This window comes from Suricata suricatta, chromosome 2 (genome assembly GCF_006229205.1).
Source record: "Suricata suricatta isolate VVHF042 chromosome 2, meerkat_22Aug2017_6uvM2_HiC, whole genome shotgun sequence".
In the NCBI taxonomy this organism is placed as follows: Eukaryota; Metazoa; Chordata; class Mammalia; order Carnivora; family Herpestidae; genus Suricata; species Suricata suricatta.
The window spans coordinates 41,844,739-41,871,062 of NC_043701.1; the positions used below are offsets into that span (position 1 = coordinate 41,844,739).

Here is a 26,324-nt window from a genome sequence, read left to right on the forward strand (position 1 = left end):
CCTAGAGCTGGTGGTGTGGCAGATATAGACACACAGTCCTGTCAAGCCCCACTGAGAATACAAAGGAGAGATTTTCCAAGATTTTCTCCCATTTCTTTCAGTAAATGTTTCACAGAGAAAAATACTTTCAAGAAGTTCCTTTTTTCAAATTATAGTCCAGCAAACTTTCTCAGCCCGGGTGACGGTGGTGTGAGGGGTTATTTCCACACTTGTCCCGTGCTGGGTTGATTTCCGTTGAGCTCTTTCAGCCTCAGATGAAGAAGAAAGAGAGAAGTCAGAATGTTCGTGATGCTTCTTCGCCAGATCAGGGAGCCAGATCTCCGCGGTGAGTGGGCAGAGAGCAAAGTCTGGGAGCAGACGGAGAGGGAGGCATGCTACTCTGCTGGCAGCGCTGGAGTGTCAGGAAGGTGGTGGAGACGGGGCTGTTCTCCTTAGCGAGACTCCACCTTCACCAGCGCCACCCACGGCTCTGGTCCGTGGCCCGCGTTCCTCAGCTGGAGGAGAGCAGCCCCCTCTCCTCCGTGGAGCCTGCGGCATTGGGTGCACGTCCTGCAGACGCTTGCCCCCCACACCCCCTCAGGCTCTGGACTCCTCTTTTAAAGGAATCCCCTGAGGGCAGCCTCTTCTCATTGCTTTTCCAGGGAGAGTCTCTTACTTCACCGAGTCTGTCTGCCCTTTCCTCAGAACGTCTTACCTACTCTCTACCTTATGGGGATTCTTCCCATTTTGCAGCAGGTAGGGCCAACCTTCTGTTTTCCACTTCTGCCACAGGACTTTTTTCAACTAAGATTGTACCCTGAAGGTCTTCTGGATGAGAAGCGGAAGGAGGAGGAGATTTAATCAACCGAACTCAGGTAATTGGAACTAGAAGTCAATGGTTGGTTGTTTTTTATTTTGTTTGGTTTTTCCAGAATGTCTCTCTCCTAATGCTCTACTTTCCTCACAGAACCAACTACCTGTGGTAAGTTACGGTCAGGCCTCATTTCCAGAAAAAACAACACTGAAGTGGGTAAATGGTTTGCCTTTCACATGGCATGTTGCTGATCACGCTGCTGACACTGAAGTTCAGATTTCCTGAAATCAAGTTTCTCTGTAGTGGAAGACCTCCGGCCTCTCAGTGGGCACGGAGCGCTGTTCCCTTCGAGTGTGTGCCGCACAGTTCCGACCCAGGCATCCAATATCTTCAAAGCAGGCTTGGAGCTCAGATCTGTTCTGCTGGGAGCACAGAGTGACAAACACTGCAAATCAAATTATCCTGCTTAGATAGATCAGTGGATTGGAAGTCAGGCCTCAGGAGGGCTGGCACAGTCGGTGCTAGCTTGGCTGAGCCTTTTCTTAGAAGCTTGCAGTCACTGTGCTTGGGCTGGGAGACCCAAGGCTCTCCGTAAACAGGTCAGGGTCTATTCTCCTTGGGATTGGATGATGTCTATAGCGCAGACTGAGCAGGTCCTGTGAAATCAGGGCCCCTGCTCCTGCTTTAGTGTTCTTTATTTGAAGACAATCTCACCTTACCTCAGAAGCTTCTGGAAATTTTCAGATGGAAGAAGACCCCCAGCCCCCTTCTTGCTTTCTGGAGTCTTCCTAAAAGCCATGTTTACTTCTTTGTTTATTAATTCATTCAAAATCAATTAATTGTCTATAGTATAGGTGTTGGGTTGGCAATATAAGGGAAAATAAAACATGTAGAGTATATAAATTGTGCACAGCCAAGTTTGAATCTCGTTTTGACCAAGTAATACAAGGGACATTAGGTATGCAAACACTTACCTGTAGGATCATTTCTTCATCGTGTTCTTACGCACGTGCACACAGACAAATAGACACACACAAATCCCCCAGTAATGCGAGGATTTGGGAATTGAGGAAACAAGTTCAGAGGCATTTGACTATAACAATCAGGCAGGCAATGAATAGAAAAGTGGGTAGCCTTTGAAACTAGCCAGACCTGGGATCAGATTCTTTGTTACTTGCTAGATGTGTATTACATTGGTAAGTGTTAATCTGAGCCTGTTTTCTCATTTATAAAATGAAGATACCCTGTCGCAGGATATTTGTAATGAATACATATGATGATGAAAATGGAAACTTCTAGCTCACTACCTGATTCATAGTATATGCACAATAAAAACTGGTTTATCTCCTTCCTAAGTTTCATGTACTACATATAGGTTTGAGGAGTATTTTATAAATAATTCACCTTTTCAGGACGATGCTTGAATTTACCCTGTTCACCCTATTTTCAGTTCCAGTCTATTGGAATTTCACCTAAGCCCAGCCAGCTTTCCACCCAGACCCTCTGCCCCCCAAGGTAGGGACGGCTTCTTAACATCATTCTCAAAACTATTGCAGAATATAGTTGGGGAGCAAATGCCCCCTAGTGGTCACATGAGGCAAAATTCCAGCCAGATGCTCAACAATGGGTGAGTTTGAAATTTTGCAATGATGAAGACTACAGTGTTTTCAACTCAGTTACATGGTTTTAGGCTCATGACTAATTGGTTTTCAAATTCAAAGTAATGAAGACATTCAGTGATGTCATCTCTTTACAGATTAGAAGATGAAGACCGGGGATTTAGAGCCATGGATTGCAGGCTTCCCTTGATGATGCTGGTGCTGCCACAGGGCTGATCCTTGGGGTTTCATCCATAGAACAGGCCTGGAAGGCCAGAAGGATGCTCCTGAGGGAGGGCATTAGGTCCACGTCACCACTCCAGGCTGGAATTCTGTCTTCCCTATAGAAAGTGCTTAATAAATATCTGTTGGATGGATGCACAGTTAATGACAAGTGAAAAGGTAATTAGAACTATAACAGAACAGGTTATCTGAAATGGGAATTAACTCAGGAAACACATTTAGATGGGTGTTAGTAATTAATGCTGGATATGTCAGACTTGTCTGCAGGATAAAGCATGATTTATCCAAGTCCAAGGAATGGGGATCCATTTTTCCAGAGGAGTCCTGGAAACTGGAATTTTAAAAAAAGGTCAAAGTATCTTTGACAGTTATAGTGTGAACGGGAATTAACATTATTTGAGTGAATCACAGTAATCTAGCATGTGACTCACTTAGCTTGTCATGTATAGTAGATGTACTATAAGTGTTTGTTCTTGATTGTCATGTACCAAATATCATCTGAGAAGCTTTACATATTGCTCATGGGATCATCACAAACTGACCAATGAGATGTCACTGCCCTCAACCTTCTAAGTAAGGACATGGGGCTCAAAAACTTACCAGCCTGGAATATTTGGTCATAAGTGCTGCAGCTGGGATTTGAACACAGCTTTACTTGACTGAGAAGTCGGTGCCCTGCTTACTATAGTAGTTTTCTGTTACAGTTTGGAACCAGAGGCGGTGAAGTTGCCTCATTTATGTTCAATTTTCAGTTGGGAGACAGATCTTCATTTTCCTCTGACCCAAAACTTGTCAGGGGCTCGGGTCAGTTTCATGACTGTGTCCTGAAGGACTGAGTGTAAGGTCAATGGTCGGTATGTGTGTGGACGGATGGACACTGGAGCAGTGTAGGATTTCCGCATAACTGTAATCATAAATACCATACAAGATGCAGTTGTATCATCAGTTCCAGGAATCACAGAACTTTCTGTACCCTTCACATTTTCATGGTTCATTTTATGGTCATGGTTATTTTTGTGATGTTGAAGATGAATCCTTCAAACACAGGAAGGAGCAAACATCTCGTACTTCCCAGGAGAGGAAATAAAATCTCAGAAAGGTTATGATTCAGCCTCAGTTCTCAGGGAGCAGGCAAAGAAACTCTGCTCTCCTGTCTCTGAGACTCATATGATACCTGTCATTCACAGCACGCAGGCTCTGAGGCTGCTGGAAGCCCGATTAATTTGCTTAGGTGGGCTGCAAATATCAAGCAAAGATCTGAAAATGTCTAATTTCATTGAGGATGAATCACCAGGCATTGCAGGGAGCACACAATTTAAAGCGAGACAGGTAGGAACAGACTACAAAGCTTTGGATTCCTGAAGCTGCTTGATTAGACTTGGGGAATGAGCTACATCGAGGGGCTCTAGAAGCCCCTGGGAACTAGCCATTTCTGCACAGTTGGGAACCTCCCATTCAGGCGTCTGTGCCGACTTCTCCCCATGTCTCACCTCACCTGCTGCTCCAGAAGCACTACCAGGAAATGGCCAACTAGAAGGCTCGGAGGTGGGACTGGGCTTGCTCCAGGGTGCACGCCTTGGCTTCTACCCCACAACTGACAATGTGCCTTTTGAAAGTCTGCATTTTCATCACCCTGCCAGGAGCCATCTGGGAGACACCTTCTCAAATACAACTGAATTATTGTCTTCACAACCTCCTGTCCGCATTCACCTTTTCAAACTGCTTTGCCCAGAGAATTCCATGTACAATTACCCAGGAGAGCCTTCATTTCTAGTACCCAATTATGAAAAAATATGGAACAAAACCCATAAAATAATTACTATGCAAAAATAAAATTATAGAAAGCTACATATAAGTGGGGATGTACATTCAAGTTTTAAATTTTTTGTAAAACTTTTCATATTACTTTAACAGGAGCCCAAGACAGACATGTAGGTTGCACTCTCTGACTAGGGGCTGGTGGGACAAACTGACAGGGACCTTTTGCTTGAAGAATACAGAAATGTGAATGAGATGGGAGGTATTCTCACGGCCTGGGTCTTTTGAGGTTGACAGCATGGCTGTGGACCAAGATGGTCCAAAAGAGTTGTGGGCCAAGTTGTGGGCTGTGAACTCATGTAGTATATCGGGGGAGAGGTATTGGCCCTAAGAGGAGAATCTTGCATATATATGTATGTATGTATAGAGAGAGAGACGTGATATTCAGACCAGAAGTGGGAAACTGTCCTTGAAATCATGTTGCTCTGAATACAAACATACTGGTTTGCTTTCTGTATAATCAATTCTAACGAATATTTATTAAGAATCTAGTACTAAAGTTCAACATAGTTTGAGGAAGACTAAGACAAGGAACTCATAGTGTGATGGTGGAGGCATATATATAAAAAAATTAATGTGAGCTACTATAATGGAGATTTTTTAGAATTCCGAATAAGGGACATGTAAGAGAACTTGAGGAGAGACTGGTCACGGTTCGTCAAAAGGTGCATCTTAGAGAAATTAATATTGAATGGAGTCTGAGAAAGATAAGTAGAAGTAGAGGAAAGAGTAGAACTTCTGGTAGTAGTATAAATGAAGGAAGAATGTGAAACATTTCAGGTTAGTAGGACAGATAGGGGCCACTTATGGATGTTAACTGTGGTCACAGAGCAAATGGAAGGCTTAATAATGAGAAATTGGACCTGTGTCTTGAAAAGCAACTTTTTAAAAAATGGGGCAAAGTCCATTCTAGATCTTTGCCCTGAGTTAGGAGAACTTACTACCAAGAGAAAAAGAAATGCTCCGTCTAGAATTGTCTTCACTATCTTAACTGCCTTTGCCCTACCTCTCAACACCACCACCATGAGGGACAGAAGACAATTTTATCTCCTTCAAATGGAGACTGCACAGAGAAGTGATTCACTGCCTAACATTTATTTCTCAGTTTAGCCTCCAGGACATATTGAATAGCTGCATCAGCTCTTTCTACTCTGACAAGAAAGGGTTACTTATTGGTCTGGAGTGTTTTATCGTTACTACCATGGGTTATATTTCATGTTTAATTAACAATGTTAATTTCCTGTTGCTTAATTGTTCTCATTTCAATCAGGGTTTGGTAGCATGGGACTGCATTTGCATGGACTGTCTGATTCAGCTTTTTAGTTACTAGTGAATCCTTGAATTTACCGGCAACAGAAATACCTGTGCCTCACATTCATTTCAATATGAGTCCCTTCCTATGATTCAGTCTTGAATCACAAGAGGACCTCTCGATTAATCATAAATAAGGTATATGGGTGTTTTTGGGGCAATGAAACTCTGAGATTCCATCTGAATTCCCATAATAGACCTGACCACAGATACAAGAAATCATTTGAAAACCCACTGGGCTGCAGGTCAAGGTAGTAATTAATATTTGTTGAACAAACAAATGAAGTTCCTCCTCTGTACCAAGAACTGAGATGAAACATTTAAATGCTATTTGAGCTCTAGACCCTTGAAATATTAAAACAAAACAAAACTAAACTAAACTAACATTTGAAGGCCCCTGGGTGGCACAGTCGGTTAAGTGTCCAACTTTGGCTCAGGTCATGATCTCACGGTTTGTGAGTTCAAGCCCCACGTTGGGCTCTGTGCTGACAGCTTGGAGCCTGGAGCCTGCTTTGGAATCTGTGTCGCCCTCTCTCTCTGCCCCTCCCCTGCTCTCTCTCTCTCTCTCTCAAAAATTAAACATTTAAAAACATTAAAAAAAAAACACACTAACATTTGGATAAATTAGGTCCAAATATCTACAAAGTAGTAGAAAACAAAGTAATTACTATGTAATATACTGAAAACTATTCTTCCTGATGATCCACATAATTTAAAAAGTACTCAGGGAACTTGTTTTCTGTTCTGGAGGTACTAATAAATGGGGGAAAGTGTCCAAGGAATTTTCCCCCTGGAAGCCCATTGTCGTTCAGACTCTAATACTTTCAATCTGTACTTTCCAGACCCATCTAGGAGGCCCACATTCAAGTAGCTAAAAGAAATTGGGAGGACTTAGCAAGCGATGAGGAGGAACAGCCATGAGGCCAGGATATGGAGTAAATGAGAATGGGTAACAGAAAGGGACACCGGAGGCGTTCCATGTGAGGATTTCAGGGAGATCATCCTGAACTTCTGGTGACTTCACTTTCTGGGCACCTAAGTTGGGCGGTTGGTCAACAGAGTGTACATGGCTAATGGGTTAGCGTGCACTCGATTCATACAGCTAGTCATCTGCCTTGGTTTCCATTCGTCCTCTCATTCCTCGTCTGCATTTCTGGCTCTCCTACATGTTCTCTGAGTCTTGCAAGCCTCCCCTGCCCAGGGTCGGACACTAATCCCTCTACCTCTCGTCAGTCATTCCATGGGACCCTATCTAAGGCCAACAGACATAACCACCTGCCTAGGTGCAAGCATAACTCCAACCTGAGCCGCTTGGGTGTTGGTGGGGTTTGCCGTATCATCTTAGGCTTATACTCAGGAGCCTCAGTCACTCCAGCAGGGACAAGTCCCCTAGAGATTTGTCCTCTAGCCTGATGCCTGCCTCTGTCTAAACCACCCTCCTACTCCTCTTATCATGGAAGTTCAAGGAACACTTTGTGGTTCAGCCCAACCCAACAATGATAGAAACATGATGCAGGATTGGAAAAGTGGATTTTCAGAGGAACAGATAATTCGCAGGGTGCATGCATAATCCAGAAATCACTATCAAAATCTCAGTCGGGGGTTGGAGTGCGGAGAAATTGTAAGGGGAGTGATACAAGAGACAGGAGAAAGGAATGAAATGGGAAAATCGCAGCATTGCTCCCACTGAATTCCTGGCTGTGGCTCTGAAAGTGCATAACCTTCATTATTCAAGACCACATCCCTCCCCCATACACATGTGTCATTGCTAGAGAGACACGGGCAGCTCCCCAGACCCTTCCACGTGTGAGCCTCAGGGGCCAGTACATTCTCTGGAACCTCTCCCTCTTTTTGGCATATTTGCTGCCACAAAGGTGCCTTGCTCTCAGGCGCCTTTTAGAAACTCTCTTAAGGTTTCTCTGCAGAAAAAAAAAAAAGTCAATCTTTTCATTTGCTCTTATGGAAATGCAATGTGTAAAATATATTTAAAAGTCTGCATGGTGTATTTTATATGATTATTTTATGGTTTCTGATAATAAAAGTAATAGCTGTTCACTGTCAAAAATTTAACAAAACACTTTAAAAAGAACAAAGACAAAACCCACTTTCCAGAGAGGATTTCTCAGTTTCTTATTTTGCTATATTTCCTTCCATATTTTCTCAGCATGTACCTACATAGCTTATAAAACTTGGAATATATTATATAGAGAGTTTATCATGATTCAAAGAAAGCTTTAGCATTGAATGAAAACAATGATTGTTAGAGGTGCGTAATACTCCATCCTATGGATAAATCATAATTTTACTCTTCTACTACCAGATACATACTGAACAAAACAACTTAATACATAAGACCGTGTCCAAACGTTCTGTGAACTTTTCTTTATATTCTTATGGTCAGTCCTGCAAGCAGAATTACTAAGTCCAAGTGCAGATACGTTGTTTAGACTTGCTGTCTGTTACCAAACTACTCTCCAGAAAACTTATGTCAATTGTCTTGATATATTCTCATAACAGTTTTACAGAACTGTCATGTGCTTTAGGTAGTATTTTTCTTTAATCGTTGCCAGTTTAATATGTCTCATTGTTAAGTTTGTATTGTTCAGACACTAGCAAACAATATTTTTATATGTTCAACTCTGCATTTAATCTAAAATTATTTTTCTTTTGCCCATTTTTCCATGAGAAATATGTTTTCTTCTATGTGCTTATTACATATTAAAAGCTTTAATCATGTTATACTTGTCATACACTTATGTATTATTACCATCTATAGTAGGACACATAATTAGTTTTGTTGCAGATAATTTTCTGGTTTTGTTTCTTTTTAAATTTTTATTTTTAAACTGAGAAAGTTCTTGCTCATCCCAAAATCAGTCTGATAATTAAACTTTTTTTCTAGCTATTTTGTAAAAATTTCATTTCAAAATCCAAGTGAAACTGGTGATGTAAGAATCATCACCCACCCACACTCTACTTTCATTGCTAAAATATGCATTTCTTCTTACTAATTTTTGTGGTTTCTTTGTCCCATTAAGTTCATTTATGCACAGGAACTTTATTTTTAGGTCAAATTGCTTATTATTATTGATGCCAATTGCTGTGCTAATTCTGAAATGTTTTTGCTTAATGCAGATTTATATTACTGATAGGGAAAAATCCCTCTTCCTCATTAGCATTTATATTAAAATCTCTTCATTTTTCTCACCTGTTTTTTTAATAAGCTTTTGCATTATTTTGTCAAAATAAAACAATCACATTGAAGTTTTGACTAAAATTGTTTTAAGCATTATTAGGTAATTTGAGAATTGACATTTTCATACAATTTAACCTTCCTATCTTGAAGCACTGCACGTTTTTCATTTATTCAGATATTTTATATATTTCAGTAGATCTAAGCATCAAGAATTGATGCTACCTTACATTTGACTAGTTAGTGCTTTCCAGTTTATAAAGTATCCTTCTATTTTCATGGTCCTTCCACAATCAACCAGGAGCTGACTTAGATATCTAGAGACTACAGTTCTGTCTTGTCTGTACCATTTATTGGCTGTGTGACCTTGGGAAGATGGCTTTACCTTTCTGGGCTCATCTGCCCAAAAAGATGGTTCTGTTAGGTTATTCCACAAGTTCCATGGGGAGAGAACATGATGTGGCATAGAATTTTCTGAGGTGTGTTCCAGGGACCATTGTCTCCATCGCATATTATTAGAGTTGACATCATAATGTTCTGTGGTCAAATAAATTTGGGAACTTCTGATTAAGCAGAGATAAACTGGCTTCTTTACTGTAAGACTTCTCAGAAGTTTAAATAGGCTTCTACATTATATATGGTGGTATATAATATGTGCATTTTCCTAGACTTTTGTCCACAGTCCAAGTAATTAGAATTCTGTGAAACATCTTCGGTTATGGTGGACAAAGCATGTGCTTCTAAACCAGATTTGACGAGGTTCACGTTTGTAGACAACTGATCATTCTGTCTGAGCCTCGCCTTTTCTCTCAGTAAATCAAAGACACTGATGCCTGTTTCAGAGTTACAGGAGCGGCACACATAGTTCTGACCACTAACAGCCCTTGTCTTTCCCAGAGGGAGGGTGCTCTTTCCTTTTCCCACTGATATCAGAGCTGACTGTGAAGTGACTTTGGCCAATCAATTGTGAGCAGAAGTGATGTGTGTCATTTCTGGGTAGCTATGAAAGCCAGGGCAGGGTTCACATTTTCTGTCTGTCTGTCTGTCTTTTGGCCCTAGTATCACAGCACCCTGTGTTGGGATGGGGCCTCCGTCAGCCTGTGTCCCTGAGTGACGACCATAAGCAAGGGGCTCCTTGTTAACCTGTAATAAACATGTGGCACAAGCAGGAAATAAACATAGTTTTTGCTTTCTGATGATACTTGGTTCTTTGTTGCCACACTGTAGCCCAGCTTAACCCAAACAACGAAGGGGAAAATGAAATAATTGATGGAGAAAACAAAGTGCTTGACAGCATTCAACAAATTATTCTAAGTTTGAGTTTTGGCAAGTAGTTTCTGTATTCTTGAATACCTTTTGCATTTTTATCTCAACCTAGGCCAAAAAAAATCCTCAAAAGGAAATAATGCATTGGAAAGAAAATTAAATTTATCCTCGGTTGAAAGAATATCTTCTATTTGCATAGATTGCTATGTGTTGCCAAAGGCAATAGTCCACAATACCAGATGAAAGGAAGGAAACTTGCATTTGGGCCCTAACAATATTCCATTTCATTTTTTATTAAATTATGAGTTGTGAATAATGGTCCTTGAGCAAAGACTTCGGCTCAATATCTGTACGTGAATAGAATACTGAGTGCCGTGGGGAGACCTCTTCTCAGATGCAGAGCCTGGAACCTTGCAGGCCTGGGTGAATCAGAGCTCCAGCCCAGCAGAGGAGCTGGGAGCCTTTGGGAGCTGGAAAAAGAAGAATCAAGGGGAACCTTTTACTCCCTTGCTGTCAGTTCTTCAAGGAACTCCAGCAATTCCTCTAGACCTTATGATTTTGACTATCTCTGCTCAGGATGCTCAGAGAGTAGGGGTTTGCTTATGTTAAGCAAAATCCTCTTTAAAATGCAAATAACCTTGAAGGTTAAGGGGGCTGTGGGGAGAGACCCCACAGGGAAAGAACTCCTGTATTCAGAAAGGTTTTTATGCTGATACTTGGAATCAGCTTGATGGGGAAGAATGGTTTTAGATGGAGGGAGGACTAGAGAAAAGAGGGAGATAAAAAGTTTTTACAGCAGAGCGTAGAAGGTCCAAGCTGAATGCCTGGGCAGGCAGATATGAGAGCAGGCAGCGGAGATAGCGAAGGGAAGGACAGCTCTCAACAATGTGGGAAAGCTTAACCTGACCCTTGTTGTTTGTGTCAAGGTTATGCTTCCTTCTTATTCCTCTCCAATCACCTACTTCTATTTGTGGGAGAACTCTTTTCTTCCAAAAATGAAACACAAATGGGGGAGGAGTCCCTGGAAGTTTCTGTTTTATTTGCCTTTGGTAATGGGGAAATACCCTGTAGAGAGTGTGGGAGATGGGGAATCTGGGTGGATAGAGAATCTGAGAGGGTGGACACTGTGGGAAGGTGGAGAATTTGGGAATGTGGAGAGTATTGGCAGGTGGAGAATCTGGGTAAATGGAGACTTGGAAAGTGGAGAATCTAGGTGAGTGGAGAGTATGGGTGGTGGAGAACCTGGATGAGCGAAGAATCTGGGTGAGTGGAGAACCTAGGAGAGTAGAGAGTTGGCGAGTAGAGAGTGTGGGTGGGTGGGGAATCTGGGTGGTGGAGAGCCTGGAAGGCTGGCTTTCAAGGGGAAGGACATCGGCCCTCCCTCACTGCTCACCCACTCTCAGCTTGGGGGCACTCTCAGAGGAGATTAATGAATAGAACTCCTCCTTGATGGCCTTCCTCCTTCTCTCCCCCAAAATCCATCTTCTACATGAGAATGGGCTCCTTCCCAGCATCCTGCTGTGAAGCAGTCAGTGCTGGGCTCTTGCTTCCAAGGCAGAGCTACATGAGGGGAAAGCAGCTCTGTGAGGTGTTCTGGATTACACAGCATGGAATTGGTTTCAGGGTCCATGTCTCACACTTTTCTTGTTTTTTTTTTTTAAGTGTCAGGAAAGGATATGATTCCTTACACTTTAGGAAAAAGAATAGAAAATCTTCTTGTTTAGCTGTCATGAAAAAATGACCTAATGTTTTGGGTAGTTTTTTAAGATAATACTTTAAAAGTGCTTTTAGCATTTTGTCATAAAATTGCCCAAGTGAATAACACTGTCATTATCCGAAATGTGGAGAATCAGTCTGAAAAATTTAAGGCTTTTTTTCTTTCAGAAAGGGGAGAGATATTTTCCTAGTTACTCAGATACATACGATCCAGTCTGAATCAGTGTTTATAAACCTCTATTCAATGCCTTTGTAATCTGGATAATAGCAGGATGAGAAAACCTTGTACCAGCCAAATGTGGAATAAAAGAAATGAAATGTCGATTTGATTCTCTGTGGCCCTTTTTCAAGGCCCTGGCTTCTAAACATGTAGTTTTGGACTTGGTTTTTGTATCTATTGGGAAATTGTTCAGCTCAAAAATAAAAGAAATTCCACTTAATGGTGACTTAAACACATATTTTTTTCATATAATAAGAAATCTGAAGGTAGGTGGCTGTTGTCTTTGACCCATCGAACTTGCCTTGGCTGTTCTCTTGCAGGCACAAAGTGGCTGCCACAGCTCCATGCATTGTGTCAGAATTCAAGGCAGACAGAAGGGGAAAAATAAAATGCCAGCCATATCTTTCTCCTTTTATTGGAAGAGGAGAAACGTTTTATCAGAAATCTCACAGGCTTTTCCAATTAAGTTTCCCAAACTGAGCTACTTTTAACCACCAGGGAGACCAGGACAGCAAGTATTTAGCTGGGAAAGTGAGAAGAGATTTGAGGTTAGCTACGGGGTCAACCAAACAGTACTGTCCATTCAGCGTCTGTTCCCGAGCACACCTTTGCCTTCTCCAGAGTCATCCAATGCCTTTCACAAATCTGTAGATGTTCTCCAAAATTGGGAAGCCTCATCATTAGTTCTCACCAATACTGGCTATTATATACTTAAAACTCATGCTAAAAGGCTAATGGTTGATGTCTACTTATAAGGAAGAATAAAGAGGACCCTGGTAAAGCATTCATAGAACTGTGCCTTGAGTTCTTTGTCAATATTTATGCCTATCTTAAGTCCACAATGGAGTTCATTCACTCTTCAAGACTCTCTGAGGGTCTAATCAGGGCCATATGGTTGTTGACACTGGAGATGCAGGGTCAAACAAGGTGAAGTTTCGGTCGACGCAGAGCATAGTTTCAGGCACAGATGTGTGATAGTGTCATAGGAGTCCAAGAAGACTCTTGAGGAGATGACATTTGAGCAAAGACCTCTGTAAAGTGGGACTTTCATCTTTCTGTCCAATTTGATCCATATTTGCTGCTTTTGGAGGCTCATCTATCTTGAACTCTGTGCTAATCTTCTGAATCTAGATCCTGTTTTGGGTCTTCCTGAGGCTTCAGCTCTACTTCCATTATGCTGTCACTTGGGGATTTATGATTGTTAAAGGAAGCACATTTGGTTGAAAATTAAACTCACAATGTAAAACTCTAGATAATAAATGTTTTACTAAGGTATAATTTCTACACAAGAAAATTCACCCTATTGGTGTACATTTTGTGGGTTTTGACAGATGTACCCATCCTTACAATCCAGATAGGGAATAATTCCAGCATTCAAAAAGATTCCCCTGTGCCCACTGCAGTGCTCACCCCAGCCCATGGCTACCACTGCTTTGTTTCTGTCCTTAGAGTTTCATTTTCTTAACAATAACATGTAAATGAAATCATGACAGTATGAAGCATTTTGAGTCTGATTTCCTTTCACTTAGTAGAATGTGCTTGAAATGCATCATGTTGTTTTGTGTATCTGTAAGTTTATTCCTTATTATTACTAAGTAATATTCCACTGAATGGGTGTATTATAGCCTGCTTATCCACTCTCCAGCTGTAGGATGTTTGGTTTGTTTCTGCTTTTTGGCATCTTCAAATGAAGGAAGTGTAATTATTGACATACAGGCTCTTGGGTAGACATATGTTTTATTTCCCTTGGGTTAATGCCCAGGAGTAGGATTTGGGGGTCGTACAATAAGTGTATGTGTAACTTTATAAGAAAATGGCAAGTTTTCCAAAGTGTATTTAGCATTTTACCATCAGCAGTGTATGATGTTCCAATGGCTTCCCATTCTCGACAGTGCTTGATACAGTCCGTGTATTTTTATTTTAGCCCTTCCAATACGAGAGTGGTGCTATTTCATGGTGGGCTTATTTTGTAGTTCCCTAATGACTAAACATGTTCCACATCTTCTTGCGTACTTATTTACCATCTGTGCATTTTCTTTGGTGATATGTCTGGTCAAAACTATTGTTATATTTTTTAATTGAGATTTTTTTTCCTTATTATTGAGCTCTAAGAATTTTTTTACATGTTCTGGATAAAAATTACTTATTAGATATGTATGTCATTTATATTTTCTCCTAATATGTAATTAGTCTTCTTATTCTTTTTTTAAGAAATTTATTTATTTATTTTCAGAGAGAGCGAATGAGCGTGGGAAGGGCAAAGAGAGAGGGAGAGACAGAATCCCAAGCAGGCTTTGCATTGTCAGTGCAGAGCCCGATGTGAGACTTGAACTCATGAGCTATGAGATCATCTGAAATGTAGAGGCAGACGCTCAACTAACTGAGACACTGGGGTCCCCAGTCTTTTTATTTTCTTTATAGCATCTTTCAGATGATAGAAGTTCTTAATTTTAATAGAGCCATATTTATCAATTTTTCTCTTTGATAGGTTGTGTCTTCAGTGCCGTGTGTGAGAAATTTCTGCCTAATCCACGGTCACAAGGATTTTCTCCAATCTTTTCTTCTAGGTGTTTTATTTCAGGTTTTACACTTAGGTAAATAATCCATTTGGGGTTACATTTTATAAGGTGTAAGTTTCGGGTCGGGATTCACTTTCTATCTGTTTGTTATCCATTTGTTCCAGCCCTGTTTTTGCTGTCTCCATTGAACTGCTTTTCACCTTTGTCAAAAATTAATTGGCCATGTATGTGTGGGCCTCTTTCTTTTCCATTTCTGGATGTTTAGTGTTCGCTCAATACCTCACTTGAACTTGACAGTAAGTCTGTAAATCAGCCAGCATGAGTCCCCTTCCTTTATACTTTTTCAGAATTGTTATGGCTATTCAATTTCCTTTGCCTGTCCATATACATTTTGGGATCAACTTATCAATTTTAACTCTGCATATCGTCTTCCTTCTCTGCCTCAGCCCACTTCTCTGATTCCCAAACCTTGCATGTGACCTGACACGGTAGCCTCTTGCTTCTTCGTCCCCACTCTCAGACAAGACAGCCCTTGCTTGAGCACTGACACTTCTCATCAGGGCATCATAACTGATTCTCGGTCCCCAGGGTCCCCTCCATACAGTCCATCCGGCACCTTGCAGCCTGATTCGCCTCTCTCAAATTAGGGCTCACTGTTAACATTTTTGCTAATAAAACTCTAAAGATCTTGCTTATATGGAAAAAGAAAAACCCATATTGTTTAGTCTAATGATCCCCTTGGGTCTTTTTTACTTAACTCTTTCATCTAAACCTGAAGCTTCCCTTCTACTTGTCTTCTATGAGATCTATTTGGTTTTTTATGCAGAAATGCTTCTTTTCAATCTGTTTATTCAACTCCCTGCCGGCCCTCCACATCTTTTTTTCCGTTTTTTTTGGTTGACTGCAACTTCTTCCTTCATAACTACTGACTAAATGTCTGGTATCTGTCTGAAGGCGAGATACCTGTTTCTTTCATCTCTGAAGCCCCAGTGTCTAAGGTAATGCTCTGCCAAACCAGTCTGTGATTCTCAGTTTGTTAGGGCAAAGGGTTATATGGGGAAGGAAAGAACATAGTTTAAAAGACTGCATTCTGTGTTGTTATATTTACACTCGACTTATCTTTCAATAGAATATTGTACTTTAAAATTTAAATTAAATTGAGTGAGAACTATTTATGTTTATCTATAGGTATTAAGAACTTAAAAGGCTGAAGTCGTTTTAGTAATATTTGTCGAATTAAAGCGTTAGTTTACCAGCCCTTTAAGACAGTGAACATTTTTTTTTTGGTTCGCTAGTACCTACTATGTGGTCCTCTCCTGAGAAAGGAGCTGTAGTCTCACTGGTCATGGGACAGACAGACACAGTTTCTGCAGGCTGTGACCAGAGGCAGCAGATGGGAATCGTGCGTGGCTGCTCGATCGAGCTACTACTACAGAGAGTGGAATCCACTCCCCCCATTGCAGCAGGTCCTATGGTCCACAGATGGTGCCCTTAGCCCTCTGTACCCTGCAGGGGATCTCTGTGGCTGAACCCCTATACTCAGGTGTCAGAACACATCAATGGAGAGCTGGGATGTGAATGTTAACTCCTGCCTTTCCCAATTCCTGCCTCATGCTCTGGGGCTCAGAGATGGTTCGGTTGCAGGCCTCGGAGGCAGAATCAGAGCTGGTAGCATGAAAAGAAGTACAGTTAGACCTTGAATGTTGTTTGCTTTTTTGGTGGTGGGGGTGGTTATGTTTAAATGAAGTTGCTTTTACAGCACCAAAGACTTAATCATCCCTTTCCTATATAAAAGGTAGCTACTTTTTTGCATGGACCTCAACTATATTGTAGTATAGAGGTGGAATTTAAGGAAAGGTATTAAGCAGGCTGTGTTGTAGCTTATGGGCAAGTAATAAACTATATCATTTATCTTGAATGTATCATAGATAAGCTGCTGTATAACGATTGCCACTTCAGATAGCTGTGAAATTAGGTGATTAACTAGTTGTTACTTAACCTTCTAATTTCTGTATAAGTCTAATTACATGAAATAGAAGTTGGCATTTTGATTTTTTACTTTGCTTTTCTGTTTGGAGTGTCATTGTAACTACTGTATTGTAAATGATGGAAAATAATTGCTATGTTAAAAAAATAAATTGTGTTATATTAAAAAAAATAAAGATTTGCCTACACACACTTCCGTCATATGGCCTGGTGCTGCTGTCAGGAATTCCCCCAGATCGCAGTGCCTTTAAAACTCAAACATAATGGTTTATGGAATAAGGATTAAGACTCTACCCACTCTTATATGTTCACATTAATTTCCTGAGGCCTTAAGAATAAACTTGTGACACAAACTATTTCTTTTTTTGAAAGTTTATTTATTTATTTTGAGAGAGAGGAAGACAGAGAGTGCATGCAGAGGAGGAGCAGTGAGAGGGGGAGAGAGGATCCCAAGGAGGCTCCACGCTAGAGCCAACATGAGGCTCAGTCCCACAAACCATGAGTTCATGGCCTGAGTTGAAATCAAGAGGGAGATGCTTAACTAGTTGAGTCACCGGGTGCCCCGTGACACAAACTGTTTCTTGATGTGCTCTTTCATCCAAGAAAGTATTTCTTGACCATTTTTCTACTACGTGTCAGACACTATGCTAGGGAACTAGGATCTAGAATTGTCCTTCTACAATTGACATCTAGTGGTGTGTGTGTGTGTGTGTGTGTGTGTGCTCATGTGTGTATCTTACATAATATATAGGGGTTATGAACATATTCAGTTCAGGCCAAAGAATTTGTGTTTCATCCTATAGAAGGTGAAAATCAAACCATCCATCCCCACTGGGGACATTCAGTAAAGCTCCATTTCCCATGCCCATCACCTAACAAATTCTTGCCAATGGAACTGAGTCAAAGTCATGTGTCATTTTAGGCCAGAGAAGATAAGGAAAGGTTTGCGTTCTTCCTCGGAAACCATTTTGTTCTAGAAAGCAGAGTTACAATTCGACCTGCTTGCAACTGGGATGTGAGAGAAAAAGAAATCTCTGATGTGCTAAACCACAGATACCCAGGGTTTAGTTTTTACTGTTGCAGAACCTAACCTATCCTGACTAAAATCAGCAGCAGAATCTTGTTTCTTTTTTCTTCTTTTTTTTCTCTAACTTATTAGGAAGTCCACACCTTTACCTTTTCTCAGATGTCATGTGCACCTGTGGTTAAAAAATAAGAATGCTATTTTAAACTCTCCTAGAGCTGATGGTAGGTAAAAAAAATCATGTGAAATTATGCTGTGGACTGTAAAGTGCTGACAGGTGTAAGAGGTCCATCATTTTCAGACAGCCACTAATATTGCCTAAGTTAGGAAGAAAAAAAAAGAAAGAGAAGAGAACCCTGGGGATTACTCCTTAATGACTTCATCATGACCTTGAGTGGTTTTGCCATCCTGTGGCCCAGAAAATCTTTTTGCCACAGTAGAAGGCGATCCTTTCTTCTGCTGGTTAGGGCATAATTTCCCATTTCTGTAAATAGCCCTTCTTGTAGTGGGCCATTAAGCTTGCATACATAAAAATTAGACATTATATCAAGATGATAAAGTAAGAAATGGAATCTTCTTTAAATATCTGACTCTACATTTTTCATGGTCTAATTGAGAGAAAAGAAACAGCTCAATTCACCACCACTGTTTGAGGACCTAATGCATATTAAAACCGCCCTAAAGGGCTTCCACTGCAGTGGTGTCTCTTAGAATATTCAAAAGCTTCTTCCACAGGGAGTACGGTGGCTCCTCATCTCTCAGGAAGTAGTTTTAGGAAAGACTGAAACAACCAGTTCCTGGGGACAGAATAGCTAACATTTATTGAACACTTTAGGCCACTCAATCTTCTGAAAGGCTTCACAAGCATTCTGTCACTTAACTTGTCACAACAGTCCTCTGAAAGACATTAAATTATTTGTGTCATTTGTCGGACATGGAAACCATGGCTGAAGTAGAGGTGAACTGCTCAAAGTCACACAGCTAGATAGTGGTGGACTTTGCACTTGACTCCAGAAGTCTGGCTCTAGAGGCTGTGCCTCACTAAAACGACGGGGAATATGTGAGAGCCTGGGTTTACCTGGCTATGACTACGCTACCTCTGCAATCGCGTCGCCTAAGACATAGAGAAAAGCTGGGTTCAATTAGAGGAGAATGAAGTTATATTTGTCAACGGCTGAGTACATGGCTCCAAACATTCTTACCCACTATATCAACAGGATGATAGGGTGACATTTTGAAGCATAAATGGATGTGGTCCTTTCTACTCTTTTGATAGCTCCTTCCTCAGCCCAGGCTGCCAGAGAGCTGTACCCCTCTCGCCTCAGGGTATTATCTTTATCAATGTGGGCAGAGAGAAACAAGTCAGAGTCAGGCTTTAAAAAAAATGCCTCAAATACCTTGAAAAGAAATGGCTTTTCCCCTTGTCTTTTGAGCATTCAGAGCAGAGAGCTTAGAATAATGAGTCCGGAAGAATACAGTGCAGTCAGTCTCCCCTCCATAAAGAAAGGTTGACAGAGGAGGCCAGTAAGAGTGCAACAGTGGTATAGAATGTGAGGAAGGGTAGACACTGATGAGAGGGTATTGGATTGCCCCCAGTAGAAAACAAGGAAGAGATAACACTCGCTGAGTTTGGGAGCACAGGATTCAAAGGGTGCTGAAGTCCAATCACTGCGTAAGAACCAGGGAATGGCAGTTTTGGGGGGGGGGGGGTAGGTTCCCAGCTATCATGAGGGGGCAGTGATCGTCACATGGGTAGAGGCAGCACCAGAGATGACACCACTCTGTTTCCCACAGCCCAGAGCTGGTAGAGGAGGACACAAAAATTTAACCAGGATTGATCGAGGGAAAGAGGGAGGTATGGATAGCTGTATCCCTGAAGGAAGTGTGACAAAGGCACCCTGCTTCCAAAAGCAGTGTAGTCCTGACTTGGGCCCGATGGGGATCCAGACAAGGGTCTGGAACAAGGGTGTCCACTTCTGAAGGCCAGACATGACTTTTCATCTCCACTGGTGCCGACTTGCCCAGAGCCCTCCTCAGGCTGCACCCCCATCCTTACCCCCATCACACACATGTGATCACACAACGGAGACACCATCCCGAGAGCCAAGACACCTCCCCTGAGTCAGAAAATGGGAAAGACCTTCAGAGGCTGAGAAACCTCAATTCTGAGTTCACTTGGAATGAACGAAGATGATGTTTCCTGTCGTCAGATGTATTAGTAAAGCAAAGAGAACAGGTTTTCCTTTCTCACAAACTAGAGGCCACAGCTTGGGAATTGCAGGACCTCCCCAAGGAACCCATCAGCAGCATCTGTGTCCTTCTCAATGACACAGAGTAAAATTGGACGAGGTAGAGCCTACCCAGTAGGGGGTGGAGAGTACAGTGCTAGGTGTGCACTGCAGAGACGGGTGGTAAATAGCAGACCTTTACCAGTTATTTAATTGAGCAAACCTTGTCATCATTTCTTTATGAACAGCCACATATCAACTGTTTGAATGTACTAAAAATGAACCCACGGAGTGAAACCACATAGAAGGGCATATTCGAGTGCATGATGTGAAGGCAAGGCCTGTGTTGTCATCTGCAGGCGATCACGTGGGAAGGTCAGGGACCGAGGGCTCCTGGATTCCAGGAAGGGCATCTCTGATACTGTCCTGGCATCCAAGATGGGAAGGAGGCAAACAAGTCCCGAAGAGGTGGGATGGGACAAGAGGAGGGTTCGAACCAGTGGGCAAAAAGAAGCTGAAATGACAGGCACTGTCATTTGAGGTGAAAATGCTGGTACTTAGTAGGTAGGTCAAGTTCTCAGAAATGAGTTGTCAACTGAAATACAGTGAAAACAAGCAAGTCTATGTAAACTTTTTTCAATTGAGTCCTTGCTAAAGCCTTGTGTGAGATAAGGAGGACATGAGTTGAACTAGAATTTGATTTTGTTTTACTAAAAGAGGAAAGGTGTATTAATATTAACAATAAGACAGTAGGCAAGAGGTTGCGTGAACAAAGAGGGAAAAAATGTGTCCAATCACCCTCAAGCACTTAGCAGCAGCCATTTACATATAAACAATAGTTAGACTAATGGCATATCATTTGTAATAACCTACTGAAGAAGATTCAATAAAAGATCGTCATTAGGTAATATTTAGCAATCTTGGTTGATGTTTCTTCCCTCACCTGAGAGTAATAAAAAATGAGTTCATTTGCATTATTTCATAATTTTGCCAATTTACTCATTCAGACAGGTTTCTCTCCCAGTTACTTTGAATTAATTTTCTCACCATTAAGAGATACAAGAAACATTGCCAGCACCTTCAAGGGCAAAATGAAGGGCTATTATGAAGAGTTTCATCTTTCTCTTCCACTTGGACAGGTTTATATTCACCTCCTCCATTCACTTTCTGATTAGCCAGGTTCAATCTTCCTAGGGAATTTCTGGTAGAGTTTAGTGCTGTCACTGGGAACTGAAGAGGTGAAGTAGATGGAACCTTCAAATTGGAAACTATGAAAGAACCCAAGGCTTGAGCTGGGAACCTTGAACCCAGGACCACATAGGATTGGTAACATGAAGCCGATGATAGAGGAAAGGGGTGGTGAACTCACCTCTAACCTTCCTGCCTATATCCAGGCACATGCTTGGATGACAGACTAGGTTAGAGCAGTGGGGAGTGGTGGCAAGACTTTGGGGATGGAAATGGGAGGGGGGGGGGTAACTTCTAAGCCTGTAGAAGGAAAAGCTAACCAGATCTACATAGGTAAGTCTTGTCTCCTGCCAAGAGAGCTTTGGGCTTCAGAGAACATGAGTGCTAAGTAGGAAACTAAGTCAGAAGCCCAGGTGTGTGGACTGAACAAGACTGCTGAGACTGTAAGGCTGCAACATGGCAGGTACAGTTTCTCAGGCCTAAATCAGTACTAGGTACTAGTCTATGGCACCACAGCTAAGTCCATACCCTACCCAGTGGGATCCAGAACTTACCTTGATCACCTTGGCTTAGAAATGGGATAAGAAGATTTGAACGTTCATGCAGAGAAGAACTCTGGCCAGCACAGAGGGGATAGACGAGGCAGGGCAGGGGTTGCCTTGTGGAGTCGTGGTTAACAAGATACCATCCCCCACCCCTCCGATTCTGTTACGGAGCAAGCACGCTTTCTGTTACCCAGTCTGACAAAACGTGGGCAGGTGACGAAAACAGAATACGACAATTCATTTATGTAGTAAACTTTTACTGAGCTTGTCTTGCTGGTGCTAGTTTCTGGAGAATAGGAAACAAAAACCAAGCGTTCCTTTCCCTAAAGGAGCTTGATGACTATTAGCTATTTCCTAGACACATACTGAGGTAGCAGTTGAAGATAGACTTAGTGGCAAGATGACAGTTACACTCCTTGACACTACTGGAACTCAGAGTTGAGTCAAGGGAGGGCTTCAAGGAGGAAGCAATTCAAAAAGAAATTTAAGAGTGGGTAGAATTTCTATAAACACAGATGAAGGTGGAAGGCAATTCCAGATGGAGAAGATACACCATACTTTTGGCGAATTAAATGAGATACTTCACAGAAGTCCTTTAGAAAAATTCCTGGCACTAAGAAAGCCCACGGCAGATGAGACGTAAGGGTATTCCTGTTGCTATCAGTTTGACTACTTTTACTGCTGATACCATTTTTATTTTTATGTTTTTTAACTGTTTTTGGTAGAGAACAGGGATTAAAAGGGCATATTTGGGAGATAGTAAAGAGGAGCAGTTCTGGCTTTCTTCTAGAGAAGTGTGTGAAATAAAAGGATCAGTGAATAAGGGTTTGCATCGCCATCATTCCTGAATCAACAGTGTAACAGAACTGCCCTGTTCAAAGAGAACCCTGGGGAAAAGTTACCCTGAGACACTGAAGCCAGGTTCCCACAAACACCACCAACCGCCTCGGAACGACAAATCACTGGGTTTTAGTCAATGATTGGTTGGGTCAAAAAATGAAACATTCTAAGCTCCTGGATAAACAATTCCTGTCTTTTGTCTTCTTTCCTTGTCCAGTGGTCCAGTTGTTTGAGGGCAAACATGAAAAGGAATGAGATATAAAAAAAAAAAGTGATGTGATTCTCATCTGTGCCTAGAGATGATGTCGCTAGGACAGAATACAAACACGAGAACCAGCTGGGGGTTGTTTGTCTGAATATTTGAAATATCCACTTAGGAGCTAGATTCAAAAAATGGCAAGCAAGATTTCAGGAGAGATTGATTATTGCCTTATTGCTGATTATTATCCCTTTTGCAATGGCCATTCTCTCTTCATTCTGTTTGCTGTCATGTTTTATAAATATCAAAGAGGCTTCAGAAGCATTGTCATTGAGAAGGAGCTCTGTGTGTGTGTTCTGGGTGCACAGAGCCTGCTTCTCCAAGACAGAATCTTCGGGTCTGCAAGCTGATTTCATAAAAGGGATTATTCAGTCAAAGGTAACTGGCAACAAACTCCAATTTCAGTTTCTATTTTCTGTCACGGAGCTGGGCAGCTGGGCAGTGTGTGTGCGTGCATTAGGAGGTGGTCTGGAGGGGCTGGGTTGTGGAGCCAAACTAAGTGACTTGTTCAGGCTCTGCTTTGTTATTTTGTCTCTTGGTTTTTTGAGGAGCACTAGGCGGCCTCCCAGGATTGCTCCCTGCTGAAAGTTTTATTTTGAGGGTTTGCAAAGACGCAAAGCTCCGGTAGAGAGGTGGATGTTACAGTAATTCTACTTTGTGGGGTAAAAACTAAATCATTTCAAGAACACCCAAAGGATTAAAAAAAATAACTGCTAGAATTTTTTTTGAAGCATTTTCATTTTTGCTATAAAAAGCCAGTTGGAGACCTGGGAATTATAGCCATCACTTAATGCATCTTTGGGCAGCGTGTGAAATACCCTGACATCCTGCATTCTGATGCAAGAAGCAGAAAGCTGTCGTTTTCCAGATGCCTGGTTTCTGACTGCAATCTTGTTGCAAAAGAGGGAGCAGGATTAGTTTAATGAGGATCATTTCCTCAATATGGTCCTTAGATGCTTTGAAGGTAAAATTCTCCAAAGTGTGATTCTGCCTTTGTTCTAGGAGGCAACTTGTTGCAAACGATGGCACCACAAACTACAGTCAAAGAATCTATTTCTCACAGATTTCAAAGCATAGTATCAAAAAGCGAGTGTGGTCCTTCCCCCCTTGCTGCTAATATCCCTGGTTACCCCAGGCACTGTCCTGGGGGATGTGGGCTTTCCACGGCTCTGAGGTTCCTAGCAGGACACACAGCAGTAACCCTACAAGAAACAGGCAGCATTTCAAGCCCTACTATAGAATTAATTAAAAGTGCTTTTATCTAAGCAAAGGGGGAACATAAAATCATCCACTCTGCAGACTCTTAGGCATGAAGTTAACATAAATGCTATTCAGGATTCACATGTTTTCAGCAGCAGAACAAAAGCCCAGTATTCAGAAGAAAATACACTGTAGGTCCTTGGACAATATGAAAAACTTGCTTTAACTCATTGGTGTTTTTTTTTTTTCTTTTCCTTTTATTCTTTTCGGTGGGAAAAACAAACTATACCCATTCACGGTATTGGCAATGATAGTTTTACTGGGTCTCTTAAATTCCACTTGTCTCATTTAAAATCCACTCGACTGCAAAGCAGGAAACTTACCTTAAAGGAGTAGTAGAAGGAGCCCCACTCCTCCCGTTCCACCACTTCAGTGAAAGTCACCGTTTCGGTGCAGAGGGCTGGGGAAGCATCCGGGGTCTGCGTGGTCCCGCTGGAGCCGCTGGCGTCGGGGCTGCCCTCGGTAAGGTTGGCTGGCATGGCTCAGGTGGAGTTGAGCCTGGCTGTCCCCACGCCCACAGCCCAGGAACAGTCCAGCTCCCCTCCGAGAGCTGGCCAGCAGCTGCAGTTCTGCACCTGCTCTCTGCCTCCTAAGGCTTCTGGCTGGAGCTCGGCTGAGCAGAGGCACGGAGTCCTCCCGGAGCCCACCTCCCTGAAGAGCTCTGCCTGACGCCAGGGAGGATCCTCGTGCTGTTCTCTCCTGGGCAGTTCTGATCCAGTAGCCGGCACAGCCTCTTCACCCCCAAGTCCGGGCTGGGCCTCTACCCAGGACAGGTTGGAGATTCCCCCACAGTGATCCACGTGGCTCCCAAGACAGGCCTCCCTGCCCGGCTCTGCTTTCCTTAACTTCCAGAATGGACCCCCTGCTTCTGCTCCAGCTTCAGCACTAAAGCAACTTGGACTCAACAGCAGACTGATTAATTCAGGTCGTGTTGGATCTTCTGATATGAAATCACAATTTTGCATTTGCTTCGGCTGCACTTGCCTTCTGACTTGCAATACTCTCCTAATCATTTACTTAGTAGCCTGTGCATTATTTCAATAAACATGGGGAAATAGCAGTTTTGTATTTATTCTAGATTTTTCGCAGGGCACTTCTCAGAAAAGCCTGGGGTCTGTGTTTGTCAATAAGCTATGACTCTTGGTGACGTGCCTGGAAATGGCGCTTGGCAGATACTCTGATCACCTCGTTCCTTCATTGGATATCCCTCAACTCTGTGAGGTGGGCAGGGGATGCTTCCGTATGTTCTCATTTTACCCTAGAGGAGACTGGCTCTCAAGGGGGAAATGACTTGTCCAAGTTCCCACAACCGGTGATGGAAATGAGATAGTAACTCATCTCTTCAGAAATTCCTAGACATTTGGTCCCTTCACCAGAATGTACCCTGATTTCCATCACATCTCAAATGCCTATTGAGGCATGAAGTTAACATAAGCCTGGAGTAAAACAACAGAAGCTGCTTGTATTGAAACAGCATTACTGCCTGATTACTTACATGGAAAATGCTCCAAACAGGGGTAGCCATTGGTTATTGACACCTAGTATAGTGGATTTAGTGATGATCATAAAAAGCTGTAGCCCCCCTGAAATTGGGAAAATTTTAGCATAATCTGTCCAGGCCAGGAAGAACACACAGAGCTATAGATGAGAAGATAAATCTATACCAGAGGGACAGCAAATCTCACCACCCTGATCCCCTGAACTCACCGCTAACCTCCTGAACTCAAGACTGACCTGAACTAAGGAAGGTCCTGAAAAGCTTCTGCCTAACTGTCAACCTTACCTATTAGAAACTAACTAATGAGCTGCTGGAACAGAAAAAGAAACATTTGAGAAAGTTGTCTGCACAGAAGACTTAAAAAGTACCAGAGAGTGCCTCTGCCTCATTACAATCTTAAAAGCCCCCTTGGAATATTTATTGTAGACCCCAATAAAAGGAGCCAGCTTTCCCTTGTTCAGAGATACCTGACTTCGCAAATTATTCTCTGTGATCTGTCATCCACCCACTTTGGTTCAGTAACAAAGGACAGCAAATAAGAGGGAGCTGTCCAAAAAAGTGGACAAGCCATGGGTTCCAAGGGGAAAGAGTGAAAACATTACAACTGGGGCGCCTGAATGGCTCGGTAGGTTGGGCATCCTACTTCAGCTCGGGTCATGATCTCATGGTTTGTGGGTTCGAGCCCCACAGTGGGATCTCTGCTGAGCCTGCTTCAGATGTTCTGTCCACCTCTCTCTCTGACCCTCCCCTGCTCATTCTCTCTAAATAAATAAGTAAACAAACTTGAGAAAAATTTATCAAAAACAAAAACACAGGACA

At 42.1% G+C, this 26,324-nt stretch overlaps 1 protein-coding gene and 1 long non-coding RNA gene across 4 annotated transcripts in view; one reads left to right on the plus strand and one right to left on the minus strand.

Annotated features, from left to right (window-relative positions):
- Positions 1–24,486, minus strand: part of NPSR1 (neuropeptide S receptor 1) — a 146,499-nt gene extending 122,013 nt beyond the window's left edge. For both annotated transcript variants that reach the window (XM_029955951.1, XM_029955945.1), the window contains exon 1: positions 24,331–24,486. In XM_029955951.1, the coding sequence (XP_029811811.1) occupies positions 24,331–24,486 (156 nt within the window). The remainder of the gene's footprint in view (positions 1–24,330) is intronic.
- LOC115305721 lies at positions 239–2,779 on the plus strand. 2 transcript variants are annotated; one of them, XR_003914968.1, is made up of 4 exons: positions 239–325; positions 772–854; positions 2,244–2,308; positions 2,550–2,779. It is a non-coding gene; the product is annotated as an uncharacterized LOC115305721 (long non-coding RNA). The 2 variants fall into 2 exon arrangements; XR_003914965.1 differs by lacking the exon at positions 2,244–2,308.
- Positions 24,487–26,324: the final 1,838 nt, after the last annotated feature.